General features: G+C 38.4%; 10 protein-coding genes across 13 annotated transcripts; 6 read left to right on the top strand and 4 right to left on the bottom strand.

Annotated features, from left to right (window-relative positions):
- Window positions 1–2,796: 2,796 nt before the first annotated feature.
- Window positions 2,797–4,427, bottom strand: LOC111487946 (exopolygalacturonase clone GBGE184-like). The gene is made up of 4 exons (XM_023135462.1): window positions 4,298–4,427; window positions 3,903–4,217; window positions 3,282–3,788; window positions 2,797–3,136 (listed from the first exon to the last, which is right to left on the bottom strand). The coding sequence occupies exons 1-4, from the start codon at window positions 4,391–4,393 to the stop codon at window positions 2,903–2,905; spliced, it is 1,152 nt and encodes a 383-aa protein (XP_022991230.1). The 5' UTR covers window positions 4,394–4,427; the 3' UTR covers window positions 2,797–2,902.
- A 1,782-nt stretch (window positions 4,428–6,209) lies between these two features.
- LOC111488306 (exopolygalacturonase-like) lies at window positions 6,210–7,947 on the top strand. Its single transcript, XM_023136005.1, has 4 exons — window positions 6,210–6,530; window positions 6,611–6,925; window positions 7,041–7,547; window positions 7,694–7,947. Exons 1-4 carry the CDS (start codon window positions 6,210–6,212, stop codon window positions 7,934–7,936), a joined length of 1,386 nt encoding a protein of 461 aa, XP_022991773.1. The 3' UTR covers window positions 7,937–7,947.
- Window positions 7,948–8,071: 124 nt separating this feature from the next.
- On the bottom strand, window positions 8,072–8,889 carry LOC111487956. Its single transcript, XM_023135473.1, has 2 exons — window positions 8,544–8,889; window positions 8,072–8,464 (listed from the first exon to the last, which is right to left on the bottom strand). Exons 1-2 carry the CDS (start codon window positions 8,825–8,827, stop codon window positions 8,122–8,124), a joined length of 627 nt encoding a protein of 208 aa, XP_022991241.1. The 5' UTR covers window positions 8,828–8,889; the 3' UTR covers window positions 8,072–8,121.
- A 320-nt stretch (window positions 8,890–9,209) lies between these two features.
- On the top strand, window positions 9,210–10,513 carry LOC111487957 (protein COFACTOR ASSEMBLY OF COMPLEX C SUBUNIT B CCB3, chloroplastic). 2 transcript variants are annotated; one of them, XM_023135474.1, is made up of 3 exons: window positions 9,210–9,310; window positions 9,402–9,451; window positions 9,849–10,513. In XM_023135474.1, the coding sequence occupies exons 1-3, from the start codon at window positions 9,265–9,267 to the stop codon at window positions 10,368–10,370; spliced, it is 618 nt and encodes a 205-aa protein (XP_022991242.1). In that variant the 5' UTR covers window positions 9,210–9,264; the 3' UTR covers window positions 10,371–10,513. The 2 variants fall into 2 exon arrangements, with proteins under 2 accessions (XP_022991242.1, XP_022991243.1); XM_023135475.1 differs by lacking the exon at window positions 9,402–9,451 and having other exon boundaries at window positions 9,210–9,303.
- Window positions 10,514–10,925: 412 nt separating this feature from the next.
- On the bottom strand, window positions 10,926–12,284 carry LOC111487959 (proline-rich protein 3-like). The gene is made up of 2 exons (XM_023135477.1): window positions 12,031–12,284; window positions 10,926–11,545 (listed from the first exon to the last, which is right to left on the bottom strand). The coding sequence occupies exons 1-2, from the start codon at window positions 12,254–12,256 to the stop codon at window positions 11,232–11,234; spliced, it is 540 nt and encodes a 179-aa protein (XP_022991245.1). The 5' UTR covers window positions 12,257–12,284; the 3' UTR covers window positions 10,926–11,231.
- An 826-nt stretch (window positions 12,285–13,110) lies between these two features.
- LOC111487958 (proline-rich protein 3-like) lies at window positions 13,111–14,511 on the bottom strand. Its single transcript, XM_023135476.1, has 2 exons — window positions 14,250–14,511; window positions 13,111–13,567 (listed from the first exon to the last, which is right to left on the bottom strand). The coding sequence occupies exons 1-2, from the start codon at window positions 14,503–14,505 to the stop codon at window positions 13,230–13,232; spliced, it is 594 nt and encodes a 197-aa protein (XP_022991244.1). The 5' UTR covers window positions 14,506–14,511; the 3' UTR covers window positions 13,111–13,229.
- A 1,369-nt stretch (window positions 14,512–15,880) lies between these two features.
- Window positions 15,881–17,773, top strand: LOC111487955 (60S ribosomal protein L19-2). The gene is made up of 5 exons (XM_023135472.1): window positions 15,881–16,091; window positions 16,724–16,846; window positions 17,001–17,314; window positions 17,404–17,456; window positions 17,534–17,773. Exons 1-5 carry the CDS (start codon window positions 15,980–15,982, stop codon window positions 17,556–17,558), a joined length of 627 nt encoding a protein of 208 aa, XP_022991240.1. The 5' UTR covers window positions 15,881–15,979; the 3' UTR covers window positions 17,559–17,773.
- A 50-nt stretch (window positions 17,774–17,823) lies between these two features.
- On the top strand, window positions 17,824–19,261 carry LOC111487949 (epoxide hydrolase A-like). The gene is made up of 3 exons (XM_023135466.1): window positions 17,824–18,411; window positions 18,555–18,790; window positions 18,893–19,261. The coding sequence occupies exons 1-3, from the start codon at window positions 17,938–17,940 to the stop codon at window positions 19,137–19,139; spliced, it is 957 nt and encodes a 318-aa protein (XP_022991234.1). The 5' UTR covers window positions 17,824–17,937; the 3' UTR covers window positions 19,140–19,261.
- A 756-nt stretch (window positions 19,262–20,017) lies between these two features.
- Window positions 20,018–23,803, top strand: LOC111487938 (exocyst complex component SEC15B-like). 3 transcript variants are annotated; one of them, XM_023135451.1, is made up of 2 exons: window positions 20,018–23,081; window positions 23,747–23,803. In XM_023135451.1, exon 1 carries the CDS (start codon window positions 20,355–20,357, stop codon window positions 22,770–22,772), a length of 2,418 nt encoding a protein of 805 aa, XP_022991219.1. In that variant the 5' UTR covers window positions 20,018–20,354; the 3' UTR covers window positions 22,773–23,081; window positions 23,747–23,803. The 3 variants fall into 3 exon arrangements, with proteins under 3 accessions (XP_022991219.1, XP_022991217.1, XP_022991218.1); XM_023135449.1 differs by having other exon boundaries at window positions 20,018–23,117; XM_023135450.1 differs by lacking the exon at window positions 23,747–23,803 and adding an exon at window positions 23,166–23,310.
- Window positions 23,758–24,601, top strand: LOC111487965 (uncharacterized protein At5g01610-like). Its single transcript, XM_023135492.1, has one exon. It carries the CDS (start codon window positions 23,859–23,861, stop codon window positions 24,333–24,335), a length of 477 nt encoding a protein of 158 aa, XP_022991260.1. The 5' UTR covers window positions 23,758–23,858; the 3' UTR covers window positions 24,336–24,601.
- Window positions 24,602–25,576: the final 975 nt, after the last annotated feature.

Here is a 25,576-nt window from a genome sequence, read left to right as displayed (position 1 = left end):
CATGATTTTAAAGTAAGGATTACATTTATAAGTCCTTTTGGTAACGTCCAAAGTAAAGTCATGAAAGTTTATAATCAAACGGGACAATGGACTGTCTCCGTACTTAATGATATTTATAAACACTAAAGAAACGGATGACATGGAAACATGCAGGCATTCATGAAGGCGTGGGTAGCAGCATGCCATTCAGGCGGTCCGGCGAAGGTTGTTTTCCCACAAGGGAAGTTTCTAACGGGGCCGTTGGTGTATGCTGGGCCATGCGATGCACCAATGGCCGTTGAAATTCAAGGCACTGTCTTGGCAACCACTGATATTACTGAATATTCATCTCCAGTACGGATTCTATTTGAATCCATCACTGGTTTGAATCTCATTGGTAATGGAACCTTTGATGTCAAGGTCAAGAAACATGGATGTATAATGATTGTCGTGACAACCCTAGTTGTGTTATGTCCCCAACTGTAAGCATTCAATTTTGTGTTTAATAAATCAATTAACTCGTTTAAAATTGGTTAATTATTATGAATTTGATGCAATCTTTTAAGTTGAACAAGGTGACCAATGGATTGATGGAAGGGATTTCTTCACTGAACATCAAATGCTGGCCACACTTGATGTTGGAAACGGTGACATTGATAGAGCCGTGACCAATTGAAACCTCATCTCCGGTGCCTATGATAGAATTTGTAATGGTAACATTATCTGATGTGAATTCCATCCGTATTAGGATTCTGATCTGGAGCTATTATATTAAGATTATTAACTCTAAGATGGTGGCTTAAAACCAAGAATACGTCAGGTATATGATATATGAGCGTTTTGGCTCATTTTAGAAGTTCAAGGGTCTGTTTGAAATGACTTTTTGAGTTTCCTATATCCCTAAACCTTAAATTTAGTTTACAAATGTGATAACAATATCAGTATCATTTGCCAACATCCCGTGTGGCCCAGGACATGGCATCAGGTATATGATATATGAGCGTTTTGACTCGTTTTAGAAGTTCAAGGGTATGTTTGAAATGACTTTTCGTGTGTGATAACAATAGCAATATCATTTGCCAACATCCCGTGTGGCTCAGGTATATGATATATGAGGGTTTTGGCTCATTTTAGAAGTTTTAAGGGTTTGTTTGAAATGACTTTTCGAGTTTCCAAAAAAACCCTAAACCTTAAATTTAGTTTACGAGTTTGTGATAACAATGTCAATATCATTTGCCAACATCCCAGGTATATGATACATGAGCGTTTTGGCTCATTTTAAAAGTTTAAGGGTTTGTTTGAAATTACTTTTCGAGTTTCCAAAAAAACTCTAAATCCTAAATTTAGTTTTTTGTGATAACAATATCAATATCACCATTGCTAACATCATGGGACGCCCTAGACATAATATCAGGTATATAATATATGAGCGGTTTGTCTCTCGGTTTGAAGTTTAAGAGTATGTTTGAAATGAAATCATTATAGATCAATTTTACCGTTCGAAGAAGAAGAAAAAGGTAATACATAACTAAGATATGTTCGATAACGATAACGATAACAATCATGACCATGATATATTGTTTATGCTTCTCATGCAGCCATCAAAGGTGAAGGTCAGCAACGTTTCTTACAAGAACATTCGGGGCAAGACTATATCCATCGTCCCCGTTTCATTACAGTGCAGCACAGCGGTCCCGTGCGATGTCATCACATTGGAAGATATCGATTTGGCCTTTATTGGGAACCATACATGATTTGGGTGTCGTAGTAAGATAATCGTGGCAATGGCGAGAGGTTTTAAGCTCTTTCACGTCCTGTTCTTAGTGTTTGCTTGGTGGGTGCCACTTTTGACGGTGACACAGGCACATTTGATCATGGCTTTAATCATCGATGATGTGACATTCGAGTAAAAGAGGTACATGAATGAATCGAAACCATATTATGAGAGCAGACTCTGAAAATAAGATGACTAAGAAAGACTTAAAAGAAAGTCACTACTTAGTGTTTTCTTGGCATTGTTGTGTCAAGGTGAATCTACTTTCATGATTAAGTAACCCGTTCCGTAATTGAATTTACTAATTGAGGTTACACAACATCGAAGCGTATATATTTTGCTTTAAGACGAAGAACGTATATATTTTTGTATCGTCCAAATTCCCTTTGTGTATGTGCTTCCCGGAAACGTATAGTACTCTATTCCACTACAAAAATCAGGTGTAATCAACTAGACCTAGTACGGTATTCTTTCGAATCCGGAATATGATGCTACCAATAATTGCGGTAATTCACATATGGAAAATATGACTTTCTCCCACCAATCAGTAATCGTTGAAGAAATGAAAATTTCCATTTTTTTTAATGAAAAATGTGAAAAAAACCAGAGATGTTTCTATTGCATTCTATCTCTATCAAATTCTGTTCTGCGATATTTGAGAATCATCGTCAATATCTCGGTGTAGGTCGGTGATAATCCTTTGTTTCATAGTCATCGATAGAGCTCACAATTACTGCGAGCAAACATATTAATAACGAGGAACACATTTTTGCTATTCTACTGATACTTGTACTTGCTTTACTATTCTGTCGAAGCCTAGTTGAAGAAGAATTACAGGGCGTGAATTGATTTCTTTCCATTCATTCAGATCACATGGCATCCGAGTTCAAGTGAGCCAAGACGTGTCGTCAGACGTAGACATGAAGGAACTAGCCCTCGGGATTTTTTTTTTTTTTGAAACAATTTAAAAGAGGATGAAAAATTCAAGTATAGGTAAAATTAAACTAATAATCTCAGGAGAGATTTTATAAATGGATTAAACTTAATCAATTTTACAATGGAATACTATATGAAGAAAGCTTGGCCGTCAACATTAACCAAACACGACATCAAAGTCGAAGGATCCAACGTAAAAAAAGAACACTAATGTTATACACAAGCCGGCGGGTTCTGCACGCCAAAAGTTTTGATCTTTGCATTCAAACATGAAGAAACAGTGGTCGTATTCTTCAAGCTGGCGCCGCCGTAAGACAAGTTTATGTCCCTGAGCTCCACCCCCTCGCATGGAAACAACTCGCTGCACTCCAACATCACTGCCACGTTCGTTGTCGACGTCCCGCGAATGTTCTTGAAGTGAACGTCGCTGATCTTCCATTTCGAAGCCTACATAGATTACTTGTAGTTGTCAAATTCGCTAATTTAAGAAATGATCATGAATTTATAAGTAAAAAAATATATCTTCATTGTTACGTGATCTTTTGGAGAACCCAAAACAAAATCATTGAGAGAATATTTTTGTTCTGGTTACCTTGTTCTTCTTGGTGCCGTAGGTTTGATCAATAATTATGGGGTTTTTAACTTTATCCATTACAATGTTGTCGAAGGTTATTCCCACGGCCGACCCCGACACGGTGCCCGCCCATGTCTTGATTCTGACACCATTGGTGGTGTTGAAAAGGGTGCAATTTTGCACCAAAATGTCCGACACACTCCTCTCTGTTTTATACTTGCCCAAGCTACCGACACTGATGCCATGTCCAGGGCCACAAGTGACATTCGTGACAGTGACTTTCTCACAACTATGGCCAATAGAGACACAATCATCACCGGTGCCAATGATGCTGTTAGAGATGCTGATCAATGTTGAGGTGCTAAGGTGCATTCCATCGGTATTGGGGCTGTTTCCCGGAGCCATAATGTTCATGTTGGTTGCGGTGAAATTGTAGCATCTGAACACCGTCGTGTGAAAGCCCTTGCTGTTAATTGAAGTCAGCCCATCAACAATTGAATGGTTCACTTTCGAGAATTTAATCGACTACAAAAAAAAAATAATAATAATAATAAATAAATCAATTAAATACAATTTTGTAATTATCTTGTAATTTATTATTAAATAAGAAGTGATTGAATTATGAATAATTATAGTTACGTTTGGAAGAGCCTGGCAGTTGTCGTTGTTCTTGCAGTCATTGTAGGGCCACGCGGAGGCGCCTTGGCCGTCAAAGACGCCGGAGCCGGTGAGTATGAAGCCGATTATGTCTTCGATGGAGATCCATTCAGTTGAAGAATATTGAGTAATATCGGTTATGGCCTTCACAGTTCCCTGAATTTCGATGGTGATCGGCCTGCTTTGGCACGGACCGGCGAAAACCACCGGACCCACCAGAAATGTGCCTTTTGGGATTAAAAACTTCGCCGGACCGGACGTGTTCCGGCATGCTGCAATCCACGTCGTCATGAATGCCTGCTACGTGGAAAATCAAATGTTTAATTTATTTTTTATAGATAATTTCTCAAATTAAAAGATTGAAGTTTATGATTCACCTGTGCATCATCGGTCTTTCCATTAGCTTTTGCTCCATATTTTTTAACATTAAAAACTGCATCACCATTCCCATTCTGATCAACAGCCGCCTGCATGCCATCTGTTACCACACTGCCGCCGGTGTTTGCCAGAGTTTCGATGCCGTCCATGTGATTCGCAGCGCCTGTAACGTCGTCGGGAATGGCAGCCAAATTTACACAGCATTGCCAAGAAAATACACAGAGAAGGGTTTGAAAGAGTCTAAGATTTCTTGTGGTTGTCATGGTGCAGTGTCCTAATTTGGAGGCACAAATGGTAAACGATAATGTTTTGTTTGATATTGTGCCAATGATTGGAAGCTCTATTTATATATGTTTTATGGGAAAACTAAATTTAGAACATTGGAACAGAATTCATATGTTGTGGCGGCTGTTTTCTGGCTTCCATTTATTTTGCTTTGTAACCATAATTCAGTTACTTCGGACAGTTCAATCATTTGAAACAGCTATTAAAACAAGGGATTCAGTTAATTTCCCGCTAATAATATTTAATATTAAATTATAGTTCCATTTATTACTCTTTCTGTATTATAGAGAACTTTCACAGACTATTTAGACGTGGTGTATTATGCAAATATTCTCATTTTCCATTCTCTATGGTTCGATAAATGTTGAGGATAATTCACAAAATTTCAATTCTCAACCTTCGTTTAATTCATATTCCTGTCTCTAAATTTAAAATGTAACATAAAATAAGATATGTTATAAACACCAAACGGAGTAACGCTTCATACTTATGATTTAAAATCTGAATTCAGTACTTGATGGTTCGACTTTGTTTCTAATTATGAAAACTATCGCTATAGACCAACACGAGTCCTTTCAACATTTTTTGCTCTCACTTACACACACCCAATAATATTTTTAAGAGATTGTTCAACATTGAATTCCTTTAAGTAAAACATGCACGCTTAACCACAGAGTTTCTATGATTGAGCCAATGAAAAGAAAGGTGCATCTTATTGATATCAACCGTAGCTTTCATTTCCTTTAAACTTTTCTTAGCTATCTTATTCTCATGATTGTTTTCGTAATGAGCTCATTTGTAACACCCAGTAAAGGAAGAGTATATGAATGAACTGAGACTACATCTGAATGAGAATAATCCTGGAGATAGGAAGCCTAAGAAAAATTTAAAAGAAATGAAAGTTATTATCTATACTAACAAGGTTTAGCGATTCAATCATATATAAAACTATAACAATATAAATCCACTGCTAACAAATATTGTTCGCTTTGGCCTGTCACGTATCACTATCAGCCTCATAGTTGTAAAACACGTTTACTAAAGAGAGATTTCGACATCCTTATAAAGAATATTTCGTTCTCCTCTCCAACTAATGAGCGATCTCACAAAAACTCCATGGTTAAACGTGTTTTACTCTGAGTAATTCTATGTTGGGTTACCTTTAATAATTTTTTTAGAATGCATGTTAATGAGGACAAAACATATAGATTTTATGTTACGTTTCAAATTTAGAGACAAAAATACGAGTGAAACATGTAGTTTGATTGAAATTTTGTGAGTTTTTCTCTTCATATTTTAAATCATAATTTTTTTGTTGTAAGAACAACATAATACATTAAATGTAATTAGAGGGATCTTAACAACAGTCTTTCACGTTATCAATGGGAAATTAACCAAACAATTTAATAAATTAAATGAAAGGCAAAAGATAGCCGCCACAGCTATTACAAGCTATAACACATTCAATATTTAGAACAATTCTCCAAACCAATCCAATTCTGCTCTAATGTTCTAAATTTAGTTTTCCCATAAAACATTTATAAATAGAGCTTCCAATCATTGGCAAAATATCAAACAAAACATTCGCGTTTACCATTTGTGCATCCAAATTTAAGACAATTCACCATGACAACGACAAGAAATCTTAGCCTCTTTCAAACCCTTCTCTTAGTATTAGCTTGCCAATGCTGTGCAGAGGTGGCTGCCGTTTTCGACCACGTTACAGGCACTGCGAATCTCATCGACGGGATCGTGTCAACCGCCAATCAGCAGCATCGTCCACCAGCAGCACCGCTGCCTCTCGGTATCAGAACTCCGGCGAACAGACGCGGCAGTGTGGCAATAAATGGCACGAAGGCGGCTGTTTATCTGAAGGGGAATGGTAATGCAGTTTTTGATGTTAAAAAATATGGAGCTAAAGCTAATGGAAAGAGTGATGATGCACAGGTGAATCATAAACTTCAATCTTTTAATTTGAGAAATTATCTATAAAAAATAAATTAAACATTTGATTTTCCACGTGGCAGGCATTCATGACGACGTGGATTGCAGCATGCCGGAACACGACCGGTCCGGCGAAGTTTTTAATCCCAAAAGGCATATTTCTGGTGGGTCCGGTGACTTTCGCCGGTCCGTGCAAAAGCATGCCGATCACCATCGAAATTCAGGGAACTGTGAAGGCCACAACCGACATCAGTGAATATTCTTCACCTGATTGGATCTCCATCGAAGGAATAACCGGCCTCATACTCACCGGCTCCGGCGTCTTTGACGGCCAAGGCGCCTCCGCTTGGCCCTACAATGACTGCAAGATCAACAACAACTGCCAGATTCTTCCAAACGTAACTATAATTATGCATAATTCAATCACTTCTTATTCAATAATAAATTACAAGATAATTACAAAATTGTATTTATTTATTTATTTATTATTATTATTATTTTTTTTTTTTGTAGTCGATTAAATTCACAAGATTGAACCATTCAATTGTTGATGGGCTGACTTCAATTAACAGCAAGGGCTTTCACACGTCGGTGTTCAGATGCTACAATTTCACCGCAACCAACATGAACATTATGGCTCCGGGAAACAGCCCCAATACCGATGGAATGCACCTTAGCACCTCAAAATTGGTCACCATCTCTAGCAGCACCATTGGCACCGGTGATGATTGTGTCTCTATTGGCCATAGTTGTGAAAAAATCACCGTCACCAATGTCACTTGTGGCCCTGGACATGGCATTAGTATCGGTAGCTTGGGCAGATATAAAACAGAGAAGAGTGTGTTGGACGTTTTGGTGCAAAATTGCACCATTTTCAACGCCACCAATGGTGCCAGAATCAAGACATGGGCGAACACCATATCGGGGTCGGCTGTAGGAATAGTCTTCGACAATATTGTGATGCGCAAAGTTAAAAACCCCATCATCATTGATCAAACCTACGGTACCAAGGAGAAAAAGGTACCATAGTATCATAGCATAAGCTCTCATAGCTTTGCTTTGAGCTTCTTCGGTCTCGTACTAATGGAAGTGTATTTTTTACTTATAAATCCATGATCATTCCCTAAATTATTAATAATTTGAGAACTACAACTAATCTAATGTAGGCTTCGAAATGGAAGATCAGCGACGTTCACTTCAAGAACATTCGTGGGACGTCGACAACGAACGTGGCAGTGTTGTTGGAGTGCAGCGAGTTGTTTCCATGCGAGGGGGTGGAGCTCAGGGACATAAACTTGTCTTACGGCGGCGCCAGCTTGAAGAATACGACCACTGTTTCTTCATGTTTGAATGCAAAGATTAAAACTTTTGGCGTGCAAAACCCGCCGGCTTGTGTTGTACAACATTAATACGACCAAGCTTGTACCTATTAATATTGATGTAAAATGGATTAAATTCTATAAAATTCCCCTAAAGTTAGGGTTTTGTTTTATTTATATTTAAATTTTCTTCTCTTCTAATTTTTTTTTTAAGGAGTAAAAAATAATTAATAATTTTTTTATTCAAATATAAAAACAAAACAAAATTTACATCATCAATAAATATAATTATATCGTTTTCGTCCACTCTTCCGATCGTCTTTTTGAGATAAAGCTTCTTCTAATGATGACGACGATGTTAATGAATACGATGATGATTTATCTGTCCATCCAATTAGCCAAGTGGCTTCATCAAATTCTTCTGATGAAAAACTCTCTGCAACTCCATTTTCAACTGATTTTTCTGAATCTGTATACTCTTCTTCTTCATAATTATTAACCACAATATTTTCTTCGTCATTCTTTTCTGGGATGGATTTCGTCGTTAGGGTTTGAGTTTCATCAATGACAGAGTCTTCTAGCAGAGAATATTTTACCAACATTTGCGACGTTGGGTAGCTACAACATAATATCACAAATAAGCAATGATAAAAACGAATCATTATTACAATATCGATATTGTTTTTTTAGTCCTAACCATGAATGGCTGATGAGATCAGTTGATGAAGACTGACGAAACCATTGTCGTTCATCCTCTTGTCGAGTTTCTTCGTCTACGCAACGAGTACTTTCTCCAAAACTATCAACATCGAGATTTGAATCATCGTCTCGACCCGTTTTAGGAGAGGTTATGATCTTCTTGCTCATCTTGAACGTAGAAACTACGAGTAAACAGGCAAAAACGAAGACACCACCACCCCACGTGACCCACCGCGATAGCTTGTCCGATCTCAAGCTTAATTTTTCCCGATCGAACGGCATTGATATGATCGATTGGGGAAGGAGGGAGAGGTGGAAGGCAGTTGATCTCTTTGAGAGCTTAAATTGGAAAGGCTTTAAAGTTCCAAAAGTATATCAAATTCTTTGCTTGTAAAATGATAATGCCCATTTACAAAGAAAGGTTTCGGGTGCGCCTTACGAATTTTAAAAAGGTATTATTTTAAATAAATTAGGTAATTTATAATTTTGGCCCAAAATTTTCTTTAATTATAGTAATATTAATAATCTATTAAAATTTAATTTATGGCCACAGATCTAATCTAATCTCAAATAAGAATAAATCTATAACCCAACAGAACCGGGTTGAACCGGCGTGATAATCGAATCATTAATCCTCTGTTTGAATGGCCGAGTTTCATTTTTGTGATAAAGGGATAGCATTTTCGTTCTTCCTCCACCGGAGCTCCTCTGCGGAATCCATGGCCGCCACTGCCTGCTCGTCTCTCAGCGCCATTCGAGTAATAGGTTCTTCTTTCTTTTTCCTTTTTCAATTTTTCTCTTCTTATAAATTACGATTCTCAATTTTTTTTAGATCTACTGAATCCTTGAAATTTAGGTGTAGGATCGTCCCTTTTGATTCCCAACCATGGAAATTCAAGCTTGTGTGTATGTATTCACCTTGGATACCTCTCTGTTGCCTCGTCTGCTCTCGAATTTGTTGTTTCTAATCCTTTCTTAGGTTCTGATTTGTTCAGTAGGGCTACCATCATTAGGAGTTTTTGACAATGTTGGTGAAAATATGACTGAAATTACTCTTATGAACTTTTCCTGTATTCCTGTTTGTGGCAGATTGATTATGGAGTTTAAAGAAATTTAGATTATGTTCTTACTTTTTGTCATTAAGATCATTACTTAATGTGGATATCTTTATGGTTAGCTTCTAAGAATTTGACGTTATTATTGATTGGCTTTTAAGGTATGCTTGGAATGACGTTATTATTCTAAACTCGTTCTTAATCTTATTGCATTTAGTTTTTGGTCTCATTGCTGCTTCCTTTGACAGAGAGGGTTCAATTACCATCCTCAAAGTAATCCAAATTGCAGATTCCAAGCATTCAAATGTAGCTCATCTTTGTTGGGCTCTTTTACCTCTTCCAAGATTCCTCTGCCATTGGTCTCTGCCACCCCTCTGTTAAAGCCAGCTGCAAGGACTATCCCCTTTGCCTTGCAAGATGCATCAATGGCTGCCTCTGACTTCACGAACAATGTGGCCTTGGCTGACCTCGATCCAGGAACCGCAAAGCTGGCGATCGGCTTTTTGGGGCCATTTCTCTCGGCGTTTTCGTTTTTGTTTATTGCGAGAATAGTAATGTCTTGGTATCCCAAGTTGCCTGTGGGGAAGTTTCCTTATGTTATAGCTTATGCCCCCACTGAACCACTACTGATTGCTACAAGGAAGGTGATTCCCCCTCTCGGCGGAGTTGACGTAACACCAGTCGTCTGGTTCGGATTGGTTAGCTTCCTCAACGAGATATTGCTCGGTCCTCAAGGGCTGCTCGTCCTCCTTTCTCAACAGGTCAGCTAAATCTTGAGAATGCTTCATAGAAATATTTTTGTTTTTTTGTTGTTGTGTGTATGTAGTTGATCTTCTTAGCTTAGCCTCTTTGGTTCCAAAAGGCTTAAGAATGTGAGTACTTGGAATTCTTAATCAAAGAAAAATTTTCCCCATCCTATGGTTCAGTTTTGCTTAGGATCGGGTTTGAGCTAAGACCGACATGAACTAACGTGTCGTTGGGTAGAAAATTGAAATCATTTGAAAATTTAATCTTTCTGATATTAAACTTATGAAAGTTCTAGCTAGAAAAGGTGATTTAGATTACATTCCATACAAAGCTTGCTGTGTTACTCTGTAATGAATTGATAGCAGATTATAGTTTGAGACTCTAAAATGATACTAACCGTGAATGGGACTTGCAAGAAAACTTCTTCATGGCACATGCTAGCATTTTACCTATCTTTTAGTCTATATTTCTAAAAAGCTACAAATGGTATCAGAGCCAGTCATAGAGTGTGCTAGCAAGGACGTTGGTCCTCAAGGGGTGGATTGTGAGATCACATATCGGTTGGAGGGGGGAACGAATGATATCAAAGCCTTGTTGGGTCCCCAAGGGGTGGATTGTTAGATTCCATCAGGAACGAATTATTTCTTACAAGGGTGTAGAAACCTCTCCCTTGAAAACGCGTTTTAAAATTTTTGAAGAAAAGCCTGAAAAGGAAAACTTAAAGGACAATATCTGCTAGCGGTGGACTTGAGCCGTTATAATATCTCTCCAAACCCAATTCATATTACAAACTTAGCCACCATTCCATCATAAGATGAGTAAACTTTCAACACTAAGTATTTAAACGTATGGGATCATTAACTATCATGCCTTCCATCTCCCCTTTAACTTTGGCAAGTGAAAAGGAAAGGCCCGACAGAGAAGAGTTTCATCTTGTTATGGACCAAAAGTTTATAGGAATGGAGAAGAGCACCAGATACTCCATTGTTGAGGTCAGAAGGAGCTTGACAGTTCTCTAATGGTGAGAGCTCAAGAAAAGCCTTGCATTCCTTTAACTCCCTCTTGTCATCTACCTCTGAAGGAGATAGTGTTGCCAAGAAGTAGCCATTTGCATCACTTGAATCACTTAAAAATGTGTAAGAAGCTGCCTCATAGCCATACTCATCCACTGCTTTACATGTGATTCTTGCCAAACCTCCTATATAAGAAACATACCCAAAATTAAACTCAAGCTCCTACGTACATCTCATTCGATAACTAAGTCTGTGACAGCTCAAATCCACCGCTAATAGATATTGTCCTTTTTGGACTTCTCTTTCAGGTTTTTCCTCAAGGTTTTAAAATGTGTATAATAGGCGGAGGTTTCACACCTATGTGGGATCTCACAATCCACCCCCTTGGGGGCCGGTATCTGGCTCTGATACCATTTGTAACAGCCCAAGTTCACAGCTAGCAGATATTGTCCTCTTTGGGTATTCCCTTCTGGGCTTCCCCTCCAGGTTTTAAAACACATCTAGTTGGGAGAGGTTTCCACACCCTTATAAGCAATGTTTCGTTCTCCTCTCCAATCGATGTGGAATCTCACTAAGAGCATATATTCTAAGAGTGAGAGTGATTTTAAAATAGTTAGAACTTTAAGTTACTTTAGTTATATTCGTTCAAACCAAACAATGAATCAGATACCTTCAAGAGGAGAAATTGTCGAGCCAAATTTGTATAGGATAATTCCTTGGATGCCAATCATGGTAGAGAGAAGCCTTTGTTCCTTAGCCAATATGGGTGTCATAAGATCATAATACCCACCACCATTATTGTCATCGCCACCAGCTGAAGCAACAATGACCAAAAGTGACAAGAAAACTGCACGCAGAGAAGCCATTATCAAGAACTTGAGACCAGCTACGGCCATTTTCAACACAGAGAAGAGTTTATTTGGGTTTGAGACTTGGAACAAGGGAGGCTTTTATAAATCAAATTTGCATCTTATAATATAAATATATAATAATTTGCTGCATGCTTTATTTTATTTTGGTGTTTTTTTATATTATGAAAAAGTTATTGGATGCACGATTGAAACAAACATTATGGGACTTTAGTGGCACAAAGTTGAGGGGACATGCAAATAAGATATATTAAATCCATTTTTATTCGGAGTATTATAAAACTTTGACACAATTGTATAATTTCATATTCTTTTACAAACCTAATCCATTTTCATTAAGTTTGTAACAACTCAAGCCCACTGCTAACATATATTGTTCGCTTTGACCTGTTATGTATTGTCGTCAGTCTCATGGTTTTAGAACACATCTGATGTGGGATCTCACAATCCGCCTCCTTGGTGGCCTATTGACCTCGATGGCACACTACTCGGTGTCTGACTTGTGAGATTCCACGTTAGACGTGTTTTAAAATCGTGAGGTTGTCAGCAATACGTAACAGGTTAAAGTGGACAATATTTGTTAGCAATAAGCTTAAGTTGTTCTAAATGATATCAGAGCTAGACACCAAGAAGTGTGCTAACAAGGACACTGGCCCCTAAAGAGAATGGATTATGAGATCTCACATCGATTGACGAGGGGTATAAGGGTGTGGAAAATCTCTCCTTAGCTGACTTTTTTTAAAACTATGAGGCTGATAAGCTTAGATTGTTACAAAGTTGTTCATTCCTTAGAAGTTCGAGAAGTAAAACCGTTCTTTGACCATATTTATGATAGTTAACAAGATTTGTTCGCCCTCAAACAAATGAAAGAAAGAGAGGAATTAAAAGAACGCATATAAATTTCTTGACGACAATATTACAATGATAAGAATACGAGAACGAAAGCTTACATCAAACCATTTCTTTGTTCGAAACGAAATGAAACAGCAAATAATAAGGTTCAAGGAGAATAAATTAAGGGATTAAGCTGTGAGGAATATAAGAAAGGTCCGACAGAGTACAACTTCATGTTCCTGTGAGTGAGAATGCGAAAAGAACGAAAGAGAGCTCCAAGAACGCCATTGTTAACGTTGGTAAGGTATTTGCAGGCCTCACATGGTGAAGAAGGTGGAAGGAAGGCTTTGCACTCTGTCACTTTGGCCTTCCCCTTCAGCTTGGACGCTGACAATGTGGCTAAGAAGTACCCATGCTCGTCGCTTGGGAAGCTCGAGAATGAAAAAGGAGCCATTTCGTTGCCTTTTTCGTTCAACCCTATGCATTTGATTCTCGCTACCACACCTGCAACGGTTTAAACTAATCAAATAATCGAGCTAATTCAAATTACTAAATTCAAACTATAAATATGGGCTTATGTTAATTTTTTTTTCTTTTTTCTGATTTGGGTTAGGATTGAATTTTTGAAAAACTAAAAGGGTGGATCGGTTCGTCTGATGACATTTTTTTGACATAACCAACCCAAAAATACGAACACAAACCAACCCCATTTTAAAGATTATTATGAATATTAAAAATATTTGACGTTGATAATCGATGTTAGTGATATGTTTGATATTTTAACTTTATGAAATTTTAATAGATAAATATGGTTTTTTATATAATTAAGAAAAATAACCTGAGAACCCAACCTAACTAAAAAAAATACCATTTAAAAATTAAGGTTTGATTGGATAATAATTTTATTTTAATTTTTTAATTTTGAAAATTATATCTCTTTTATTTCAATTTTTTTAATATTTTCTAAGTAAACTGAGTTTTTTCAGAACTAAAATTCAAAAAATAAATGGTTATTAAATGGAACTAAATTTTTCATTTTAAAAAAAATAAGTAGGTAATTAATTCATTTTTTACTTTAAAAATTATTTAAAAAAATGCTTTTATAAAAACAAAAACAATTATTATACTAAAAAACATACCAATAAAAAAAAAAAAAAAAAAAAAAAAAACTAAATAGTTAGTTCACCTTTAAGAGGATGATACTGAGTGTTATTTTTACAAGAAACAACTCCTTCAACGGCGATAATGAGCGGCGCCGCCACTTCACGGCCGTACGACGGGAGCGGTTTCTCATAAATAGGGATTCCGTTATCCCCCGCTCCCCCGTAATTTTGGTCGTCGGGAAACTCATAATAATCTGCGGCAGAAGAAACGGAAGCGGCAGCCAAAAGGCAGAGCAGCACCACCGGAGTCGCAGCGATCAGCCGCCTTGCGAAAGCCATATTTTTAGCGCTCTGTGTAGAATTGATTTGCTTCGAGGCTTTTATAGAGAGAAGGGTTCAGGTTTATGAGTTGATCAGAATAATTGCTCGCACGACGCCGGAGGCGCAGCCCATGACTTAGTGCTTCAAATGTCATTGGATCAACATTAATCATCATATTCATTATTTTTTAGTAGGATTTTTAATTTTCAATATTTGGAAACTCGAGTTTGTAACCGCTCAACCCACCAATAGTAGATATTGTTCGTTTTAGCCTGTTACATATCATCGTCAATCTCACGGTTTTAACTGTTTTAAAATGAGTTAAACCCACTAAAAAAAATGTTTCCAAACCTTTATAAAAAAATGTTTCTCACAATCCACCCATTTGGGGGCGTACCTTCCAGCTATTTCTAGCTCTCATACCATTTGTAACAGTCCAACCCCACCAATAACAGATATTGTTCGCTTTGGCTGGTTATATATCGACGTCAGCTTCACGTTTTTAAATCGCATCTGTTGGATGATGAAAGTCCCACATCGGTTAATTTAGGGAATGGTCATGGGTTTATAATCTAAGAATACACTCTTCATTGAGATGAGGCCTTTTGGGGAAGCCCAAAGCAAAGCCATGAGAGCTTACGCTCAAAGTGGACAATATCATACCATTGTGGAGAGTCGTGTTCGTCTAACATGGTATCAGAGCCATGCCCTAAACTTAGCCGTTCCAATAGATTGGCAAATCCTTAAATGTCGAACAAAGGACTCCAAAAGGAGTCAAGCCTCCTCGAAGGTACGAAGGCAGTCAAAAATGACTAAGACTCCAAAGGAGTCGAGCCTCGATTAAGGGGAGGCGTGCTTTGTTCGAGGGGAGGTGTTGGATGATGAAAGTTCCACATCGGTTAATTTAGGGAATGATCATGGGTTTATAATCTAAGAATACGTGGACAATATCATACCATTGTGGAGAGTCGTGTTCGTCTAACAGCATCTACTATGAAGAGGGATATCATTTTTTGATTTGTGCGTGTCATCCTTGATTCGGGAGAAAAGTTTCACATTGGTTAATTAAGGGAAAGATCGTGTGTTTATAAGATGCTCAAAGCAGACAATATCGCGAAGATGGTGAAAAAAATACATATATATATATATAGATATAAAATATTAAATAATTTTTCCATGTACAAATAACATAATAAAAATAGAGATTGGGATTGTAAAATTGATACCGATTTTATTAATATTTTTGGAATAAATTTTATAGAAATTAAACTAAATTGTTTTATTTTTTATTTTTTTGGTTAAAATTAAAATTAAATGACATTTTATAATTTTCGAAATTTTGAAGGGGTATGGTATATAGTATAATTGCGTTAAAGGGCCAACAGGCCCACAGTAAAATGGGGATTTCTAAAACCCTAGAAGGTCACTCCCTTTCTCCTTCATAAGCTTATCTTCTCTGTAATTAGCGGCAGAGAAGGGCGAATAGAGAAAAATGGTTTCGCTGAAGCTCCAGAAGAGGCTCGCCTCCAGCGTCCTCAAATGCGGGAGAGGCAAGGTCTGGCTTGATCCCAATGAGATCAACGAAATCTCCATGGCGAATTCTCGTACGCTTTCTTTATCTCTGTCTCTTATCTTAGATTCAATTGTTTCTCTCTGTTCATTGTTCAGTGATTCTCCATGTTGTTGCTTGAACTTCTATTGTTTCGGTTCCTATTTCTCTTAGATTTTCTAGATGAAATGTTTGCTTTGGGATCTGGAAATTTTCCCCTAGTTTATGTCTGGAATCGTTGTTCTCTTGGTTATGATCATATTACTATTTTGGTCCCATTGTCCTTACTAGTTAAAACTCGAGTTAATCACTTATCCTTTTCTCAACTCCTGATTCTCATTATCGCCTTGAAACTAGTAACTATATTATACTGAAGTTATGTGGAATCATTTGTAGCAGATTGCTAGGAGATGATTTTGTGTTGTATTGGAAATTGCTGTTATTATTAAACGAACTTTTTTTTTATTGGTCAGTGAAGTTATAAAATCTATTATTCTTAGATTCTTCACACTGCTAGAAAGGTACTTCTTCCATGGAACTTGTTTCACTTTTCCCCTTTATTGTTCTTCCAAATTCAACAGGCTCTGGTTTTTTGTTCTTGCGAAATTATTTGATAATTTGGTTTGCGGTTGTGATATTTCGTAGTGATGTAAATCATGTTAATTAATGTTTAATTGTTGAGGACAGGCCAAAATATACGGAAGCTGGTGAAGGATGGTTTCATCATCAGGAAGCCAACCAAGATCCACTCCCGTTCTCGAGCACGCCGCATGAAGGAGGCCAAGAGAAAGGGTCGCCACTCTGGATATGGTACCTTTCTTCCGAACTCTTGGTTTCAGAGAATCTCTTATGTTGTATAATCTTATTTCACTAATTTTCTCCCGCTTGTGATACAAAATTCTTTATTTTACAAGGCATGATTCCTTCTTTTGTGTTAAAATTCTCATCTTCTAATCGTATTCAGGTAAGCGTAAGGGTACCAGGGAGGCAAGATTGCCAACCAAGATCCTCTGGATGAGGAGAATGCGAGTCCTCAGGAGATTGCTCCGCAAATATAGAGAATCTAAGAAGATCGACAAGCATATGTATCATGATATGTACATGAAGGTGAAGGGTAATGTATTTAAGAACAAGCGTGTGCTGATGGAGAGCATCCACAAGTCGAAGGCCGAGAAAGCAAGAGAGAAGACATTGTCCGATCAATTTGAGGCCAAGAGGGCTAAGAACAAAGCCAGCAGGGAAAGGAAATTTGCTAGGAGGGAGGAACGATTGGCACAGGTTAATTAGCCATCTCGCTCTCGATTATTACCGACCCAATGTTTATACCTTCCCATTGCCTCTAATTTATATCTCTTCTAACGTTGCAGGGACCTGGAGAGAAACAGCCAGCCCAACCAGCTGCTGTGTCTCAATCATCTCAGTAAGTATCAATCATCAAATTATATGTAAATCTACCATCATTTTGTGTTATACTAAGAATCTTTTCATCTCGTGCAGGGCGTCGAAGAAATCAAAGAAGTGAGAATTTTACTAAAGGAGTTTGGGGCGTTTACTTCTGATCGTACTTGCATCCCCATTATTCTAGAATAGTTTTGAGGAGGCTTGCAGCCTTTTTGTTCACATTTGAACTTTGTTAGTTTATGTTCATCATGTCTTTTTGTCAACCGTGTTCGATTGATGGAATTTATTTGAGAGATTAAATCCCATATCGATTGATTTAGGGTGAGTTTTGATTCTTAACTCATCGCTTTACTGTGATAATATCGAATTCATTGACGAGAAAAAAAAAGAAAACAATTTATTAGGCGAAAGTACAGTCTTCCCGCCTTTATATTAACCGCTACAGACCAGAACTTCCTCATAGTAACAGCCGAGCAAGAAACAAATTCAATTCGCCATCAATGAACAACATCGAGCACAGAACCATCTTCACCAATGGCATAAATATGCACGTCGCTTCCATCGGCGCTGCAACTGCAGGCCCCGCCATTCTCTTCCTCCATGGCTTCCCTGAGTTCTGGTACTCATGGCGCCACCAGCTCCGTTTCTTCTCCAACCTTGGCTACCGCGTCTTCGCTCCCGACCTCCGTGGCTATGGTGACTCCGATTCCCCCATATTCTTTGCCTCCTACACCATCTTCCACATCGTCGGTGACCTCCTCGGCCTTCTCGACTATTTCACCATCGATCGTGTTTTCTTGGTTGGCCACGATTGGGGGGCTGCTATCGCCTGGGCTTTCGCTCTGTTCCGCCCTGAACGAATCAAGGCTCTTGTTGCTTTGAGCGTCCCTTTCACTCCGAGAGATCCAGCTAGAAATTCCGTTGAGTTCTTGAGGGATCAGTTTGGTAATGATTTCTATGTTTGCAGATTCCAGGTAAGATTTCTCCATTTGGGTTCTTGAATTGTGGACTTGTTGCTTTGATTGGCTCCCACATCGATGAATTCGGGTTTCTTGAATGTGAATGGAATCTTTAATTTATTGTTGAATAACATATTGTTCTAAAAAATGTGGCGCAGGAACCTGATATGGTAGAAGAATTTCGTTCCATGGATCCTGCAGATATATTCAAGATTATCTTTTCAATTCATGATCCGAGGCCTCCAATGATACCAAGAGACACAGGACTTGTAGGGTTCCCTGTTCCAGACACCCTTCCCACCTGGTTGACTGAAGAAGATTTATCTCACTATGCTACCAAGTTTGCCAACAATGGCTTTTATGGTGGATTGAACTACTATCGTGTTCTCAAGCTGTATGTTCTCGACTTCCTTTCATGCCCACTACTAGTAGATATTGTCCGTTTTAATCTTGTTTGAAAGATGATGATACAAAAATGTGTGGGTGATCGATGCAGAAACTGGGAGCTGACAGCGCCGTGGACAAGGTCGATGGTGAGAGTACCGGCGAAGTTTATGATAGGGAAAATGGACCCAACGTACCATATCCCAGGGGTGATAGAGTACATACAGAAGGGTGGATTCAAAAGAGACGTGCCGCTGCTGGACACGGTGGTGGAGATTGAAGGAGCTGCTCATTTTTTGAACCAAGAAAGGCCTCACCAAATCAACCAACACATCCATGATTTTATCAAGAGGTTTTGACCCCTTTTATTTACCTTTGCCTTTGTTAACTAACCATCTTGTTCTTCTGCTGCAAACCTCAATTGCTATACCATCTTATCAAGACGCAACCCTCTTTACCTTCTTAAGATTTAGATTCTAATAATACTTTCTTGCCTACCGCTACATGATATTGTCCTCTTTAGACTTTTCCTTTTGGGTTTTTCCTCAAGATTGGTTTTATAACGAGGTTTTCACGTCTTTATAACTAATATTTCGTTCCCCTCTCTCAACACAACTAATGTGGAATATCACAATCCACTTCTTTAGGGACCCAACGTCCTCGCTAGCACGTCGCCTCGTGTTTAGCTCTGATATCATTTGTAACAACTCAAGCCCACCGCTGATAGATATTATTATCCTTTTCTAGACTTTTTCTTTTGAGCTCTCTCTCAAAGTGTTAAAATGTGTTTGCTAGTGAGATCTCACTAATGTGTTTTCACATTATTACAAAGAAGGTTTCGTTTTCCCTTTTCAACTAATGTGAGATCTCACAATCCACTCCATTGAGATCCAACGTTCTTGTTTGACTCTAATATCATTTGTAACCGTCCAAGCTCACCGTTTAGGGATATTGTTTTCTAAGCTTTCTCTTTTTCCACGTGTAAATCTCAATTATATTTAATATATCAATTATTTTTAAAGGTTATTAATTTTTTTTTTTTTTTTTTAGAGATTTATTAGACCCAGTGAAATTTATTGGCCAAAAAATTATTTAAAAAAAAAAACAAAACATTATTAACTTAAATATTCAAAATTTAGACTTAAATTTTATAAACCAGTAGATATGGCTCTTAAAAACCATGAAAGAAAATACTGTCCAAATTATCTTTTTACCCCTTTTTACTCAGGCGGGGAAACTTTCACTGCCAGTAAAAATTATACTCGAAAACAATCCGGTACCGCCGCAGTCGAATGACCCGCGTCAAAGTTCCCGTCGCCTCTTTTCCCTCCGGTCGACATGATTTTCCTGAATCTCCAAAATACCCTTATCCAATCCCCAAATTTCCAACTCGTCAACGCCAGATCAACATGCATTACATAGTGTCATTTTCGTCAATAAATTATATTGCCTTTCAGCCCCCAATGTTCCTTCCATTTGCTCATGAATAACCAAATCCACCACCACCCAACCCCGAAATCCACTCCGTTCACAACGCCAATAACGGCCGCCCTGTCGCGGGAATTCCTCCGACCATGAGCTCCACCAAAAATCGACGGAAGGTGATTCCGGCAGCCGCTGATTCCGGTGACTCCGCTGATAAACTCGACCAGATTGTTCTTTCTTCGACAATCTGCAACGGTGAGGATCTAGCTCCGTTTGTACGCAAAGCCTTTGCCTCCGGGAAGCCGGAAACTCTGCTCCATCACCTACGCGCATTTTCCAAGTCCAAGGAATCGGAGATCGAAGAGGTCTGCAAGGCTCACTATCAGGACTTCATCCTTGCAGTTGATGATCTCCGATCTCTTCTATCTGATGTTGATTCTCTTAAATCTGCTCTCTATGAATCCAACTCTAAGCTTCAATCTGTCGGACTTCCGCTGCTTTCTTCTTTGGATGCCTTCGTTGAAGCACGGACGGTGTCGCGGAACCTCAATCTCGCGCTCGACTCGGTCCGCGCATGTGTTCATACCATAGAGCTTTGTTCGAGAGCGAACAAACACTTGGAGGATGGCAATTTCTATATGGCTTTGAAATGCTTGGACTCGATTGAGAACGAATGTTTGGAGCAAATGCCATCGTCGACGCTGAAGAGGATGCTTGAGAAGAATATTCCTGATATCCGTTCGTATATAGAGAGGAAAGTGAGTAAAGAGTTTGGGGATTGGCTGGTAGATATCCGAGCCGTCAGTCGAACTTTGGGACAATTAGCAATCAGTCAAGCGTCGTCGGCTCGTCAACGTGAAGAGGATCTGCGAATTAAGCAGCGCCAAGCGGAGGAACAGAGTCGGCTTAGCTTAAGAGATTGTGTGTACGTTTTGGAGGAAGAGGATGAAGACGGCCTTGGTGCAGTTGGCGGTGATGGTAAGGATTTATATTCCAACGGCGGAGGTGGACTTCTAGGGTTTGATTTGACTCCGTTGTATAGAGCCTACCACATACACCAGACTTTAGGCCTTGAAGATCAATTCAAACATTATTACTTCGAGAACCGGAAGCTTCAGTTGACATCCGACTTTCAGGTATCATCAATGACTCCTTTCCTTGAATCGCATCAAACGTTTTTCGCGCAAATTGCTGGATTTTTCATTGTAGAGGATAGGATTTTTAGGACCAGTGGGGGTCTGATATCAAAAATGGAGGTTGAGAATCTATGGGAAACTGCTATGAGCAAAATGTGTTCTGTTCTGGAAGATCAGTTTTCTAGGATGCAAACAGCTAATCATCTTTTGTTAATCAAGGATTATGTGAGTTTGTTAGGGGTAACTTTGCGTAGATATTGGTATCCTGTTGAACCTTTGCTAGATGTTTTGAGCAAGCACCGGGATAAGTATCACGAGCTGTTGATATCAGATTGCCGTAAACAGATTACTGAGGCATTATCAGCTGACAAATTTGAGCAAATGTTGATGAAGAAAGAGTACGAATATTCAATGAATGTTCTATCCTTTCAGCTACAAGTTTCAGATATTATACCTGCGTTTCCCTTTGTTGCACCATTTTCCTCCACAGTGCCCGACTGCTGTCGAATTGTGAGGTCGTTTATCGAGGATTCTGTGAGCTTTATGTCGTACGGTGGGCAGCTTGATTTTTATGATGTGGTTAAGAAGTATTTGGATAGGCTATTGAGTGAAGTCCTGGATGGAGCCTTGTTGAAGCTAATAAGTACATCCGTCCATGGAGTCTCTCAGGCAATGCAAGTGGCAGCAAATATGGCTGTCTTCGAGCGTGCATGCGATTTCTTTTTTCGTCATGCTGCTCAGCTCTCTGGCATTCCATTGAGAATGGCTGAGAGGGGTAGGAGACAATTTCCGCTGACCAAAGCTCGCGAGTCAGCGGAAGAGACTCTTTCGGGGTTGCTTAAAACAAAGGTTGATGGTTTCATGATGTTGATTGAGAATGTTAACTGGATACCTGATGAGCCTCTACAAAATGGCAACGAATATGTTAATGAGGTTATCATATATTTGGAAACTCTGGTTTCCACAGCTCAACAGATATTGCCTGTTCAAGTCCTTAAAAGGGTATTACAAGATGTTCTTTCTCATATATCCGTGACGATCGTGGGAGCTTTACAAGCTGATTCAGTAAAGAGATTTAATGTTAATGCTGTAATGGGTATTGATGTGGATATTAAATTGTTGGAAGCTTTTGTGGATAGTCAAGCTCCCATTTTTGCGGAGGAGGATCTAAATCAGTTAAAGGCAGCTCTTTCTGAAGCAAGACAAATGATTAATTTGCTTCTGAGCAGTCATCCAGAGAATTTCCTGAACGCAGTTATTCGGGAGCGAAGTTACTACAGTCTCGACCACAAGAAAGTTGTCACGATATCTGAGAAGCTAAAAGATTCCTCGGATCGGTTATTCGGAACCTTCGGAAGTCGCACGATGAAGCTGAATCCAAAAAAGAAGTCACTGGATACTTTGATAAAAAGACTCAGGGATGTGAGCTAGTCGAGATTAGCGTTTTATGCACCGCGTTGCCTATTTGTTTCTGCTGCTGATCGAGATGGCAGCTATCTCTTATTGGTTCATTCCTAACTTTATTCCTTATAGTCTCCCTACTGTTGTCTTCTGTTTGATTAGCAATGTGCACATTTTTGTATATTATCATCACATTTATGTATCTGTTTCATCCTTGCTTATCTTTGGAAAGTGTCAGCAGAAAACATCCATGGAGGTCAAATATGGTGCTGGTGATAGTCGTCTAAGCTGAAAATTGGCCGCATCAGAGACAGCTTTGTGGATTACTAATACATAAAGGTTTGCATGAGCTTCCCCCATAAGATCTTACAAATGGTAATTTATCATTTGCCATTCTTTAATGATAATCTTCCATTCATACAGGATAGAGTAGTAAATTTTGGGGTTTAGCCCTGGAAGTGCAACGAATGATCTCTGGTTCATAGTTTAAACTGCTGTGTTTGTTCAATCTTTGTAATTTGTTGAATCGCATGATTTATAATATGGAAGAAGAGTAAGGAATTGGAGATGTTTGTGTGGTAGTTACAATAAATTAATAAAGTTTGGTATTGTTGTAGGGTACTTAATCCGTGTCGAAACTTCTAGATTTGTACATTTAGTTCTCGTAAATTTTTTTTTTATTTTGTGTCTAATAATTGTTTGTGACAACTGGTAAGGTAACTCGATACATTGTTAGGCATTTGGTATCATAAATGTTAGGACAATAACCCATTAGATAGAACTTCAAAAGCTCACGATCCTATTGACATTTATCAAAAATAAGAAAAAAAAATGAAGAATGGTTAGTAGGGTGACACAACTATTTTTTAAAAAAATTATAGTTATTTTTATTAATTTAGTATGTAAGTATATAAATTTTAAATAAAATTTAAATAAAATTTAAATAAAAATACGTGGGGGGTATTTTGGATAATTTGACTAAAAAGATTTCCCTTTTGTAAAAGTCACTGAAGAATTAAATCCTCCATCTTCGCTCTCAATCCAAATCAATCAGAGCACAGTGAGGCGAAGAAGAAGAAGAAGAAGAAGAAGAAGAAACCTCAGAAATCGAAGGAGATGAGTTTCTCAAAACTTATGGCTTCTCTTCTTTTCCTTGCTTTCGTTTCATTCTCGAGCCCTCTCGTCTCTGCTCAAAAAGCTCTTACCGCTTACGATATTATCCAACAGTACGGCTTCCCTGTCGGCATTCTTCCCCTCGGAGTAACCGGCTACGAATTGGACAGAGACACCGGATCATTCAGCCTCTTTTTGGATCAAAAGTGTAAATTCACGATCGATTCCTACGAACTGGAGTACAAACCTACCATTACGGGCGTGATTTCCCAAGGCAGACTCTCCAAACTGAAAGGTGTTTCTGTTAAGATCTTGATCCTGTGGCTCAGCATCGTGGAAGTCGTTAGCGATGGTGACGAACTCGGATTCTCCGTCGGGATTGCGTCTGCTAATTTTCCGATTGACAGTTTCTATGAATCGCCTCAGTGTGGATGCGGATTTGACTGCAATAAGGTTGGGAGCTTGGTTTCGGCTTCTTGAAAGTAGGTGAAATTTGTGTTTAATAACTTGCGGAATATTAAGTGTCGAATCGCGTTGATTTCTTCAAACTAGCGATGTCCTGTTGCTTTGAACTGAATTTATGTGCGATTTCGGAGATCGGATTAGCTCAATTGTTCCATTCTATTTATGGTGAAATAATCCTTTTTCCGATGGAACGTAGAATTGTATTGTTCTGTCATTGGAATCTGCTTCTGCCTGTCTCTGATACACACCGACTTCATACTTATGATATGAACAATTCTATCTATTAGGTCAATGGTTTACGCATTTTGTATCATCTATGACATCAATCATCTAATCAGTTTGTCTGAAACCCTAAATCCTTATCTTCTGCAGTCGGCTTTCATTTACTGCCATCATTTTCTTTCTTGGCCTACTTTTCAATTAGTCAATTAGATCAATTCCAGTGATTTCCTCTCCCTCAAGTTTCATTTTCACACTCTTCTTCCCATTTTCCAAATTAGATAATTAGATCATATCCTCTTGTTTTACAAATTGGCATCGGCTTGCTGTCTGTTGGGCTAATTGCTAGATTTTGAAGAACGTACCTTCTAGTTGGTCATAGTGTGCATTTGGACTGTTTTATTGTACTCTCTAGATTCTTTCCTAACCCATAAGGTGCTGGCTGGTTCTAGAATCAATTCCTATCCTTCTGAATTGTTAATTTTAGGTTCTTTCAGCCAATTGTTTTTAGTTCTTTTTCTTAGACAAACAATATCAGGACTACCCAGAGTGAACTTGTGATTCTTGGAATCTTGTTAGATGATGTAAAATTCTAAGATAATCCCATCAGCCTGATGGACCTCCCCTGATGATGTCATCTTCAGCCAGCTATGTTTTTCATTTTTCATATTTTGCAAGATTCCAAGCCATGTTCCTTAAATCAACCCTATTTTTCTGTTTCCAATCAGAAATGTCATCAAGAAGAGAAACCCATGTTGGAGTTCAATCTTCAGCCACAGTTTGCATAACCAAATTGTTGTGGATGAGTTGATCCAATTTCTTAGAAAGTTCATCAATTTCTCTTCAAATTACCACAGCTAATCCTTCCTCGTTGAATGGGAATTTTGGAATTCATTGTTTGTCTCATCTGCTCTTGGAAAGGGCCCCTCTATGGAATGCCTGATTCATTGTTCATGTTCGAGTTGCACCTGTTCCATTTAGAATGTCCATAGCTCTCATACCACACGTAGTTTTTTCTTTTTGTACTGCTAGGCTAT

This window comes from Cucurbita maxima, unplaced genomic scaffold, assembly GCF_002738345.1.
Source record: "Cucurbita maxima cultivar Rimu unplaced genomic scaffold, Cmax_1.0 Cma_Scf00013, whole genome shotgun sequence".
Taxonomy (NCBI): Eukaryota; Viridiplantae; Streptophyta; class Magnoliopsida; order Cucurbitales; family Cucurbitaceae; genus Cucurbita; species Cucurbita maxima.
The sequence above is the reverse complement of the archived record's forward strand: the minus strand, read 5'-3'. Positions and strand labels throughout refer to the sequence as shown.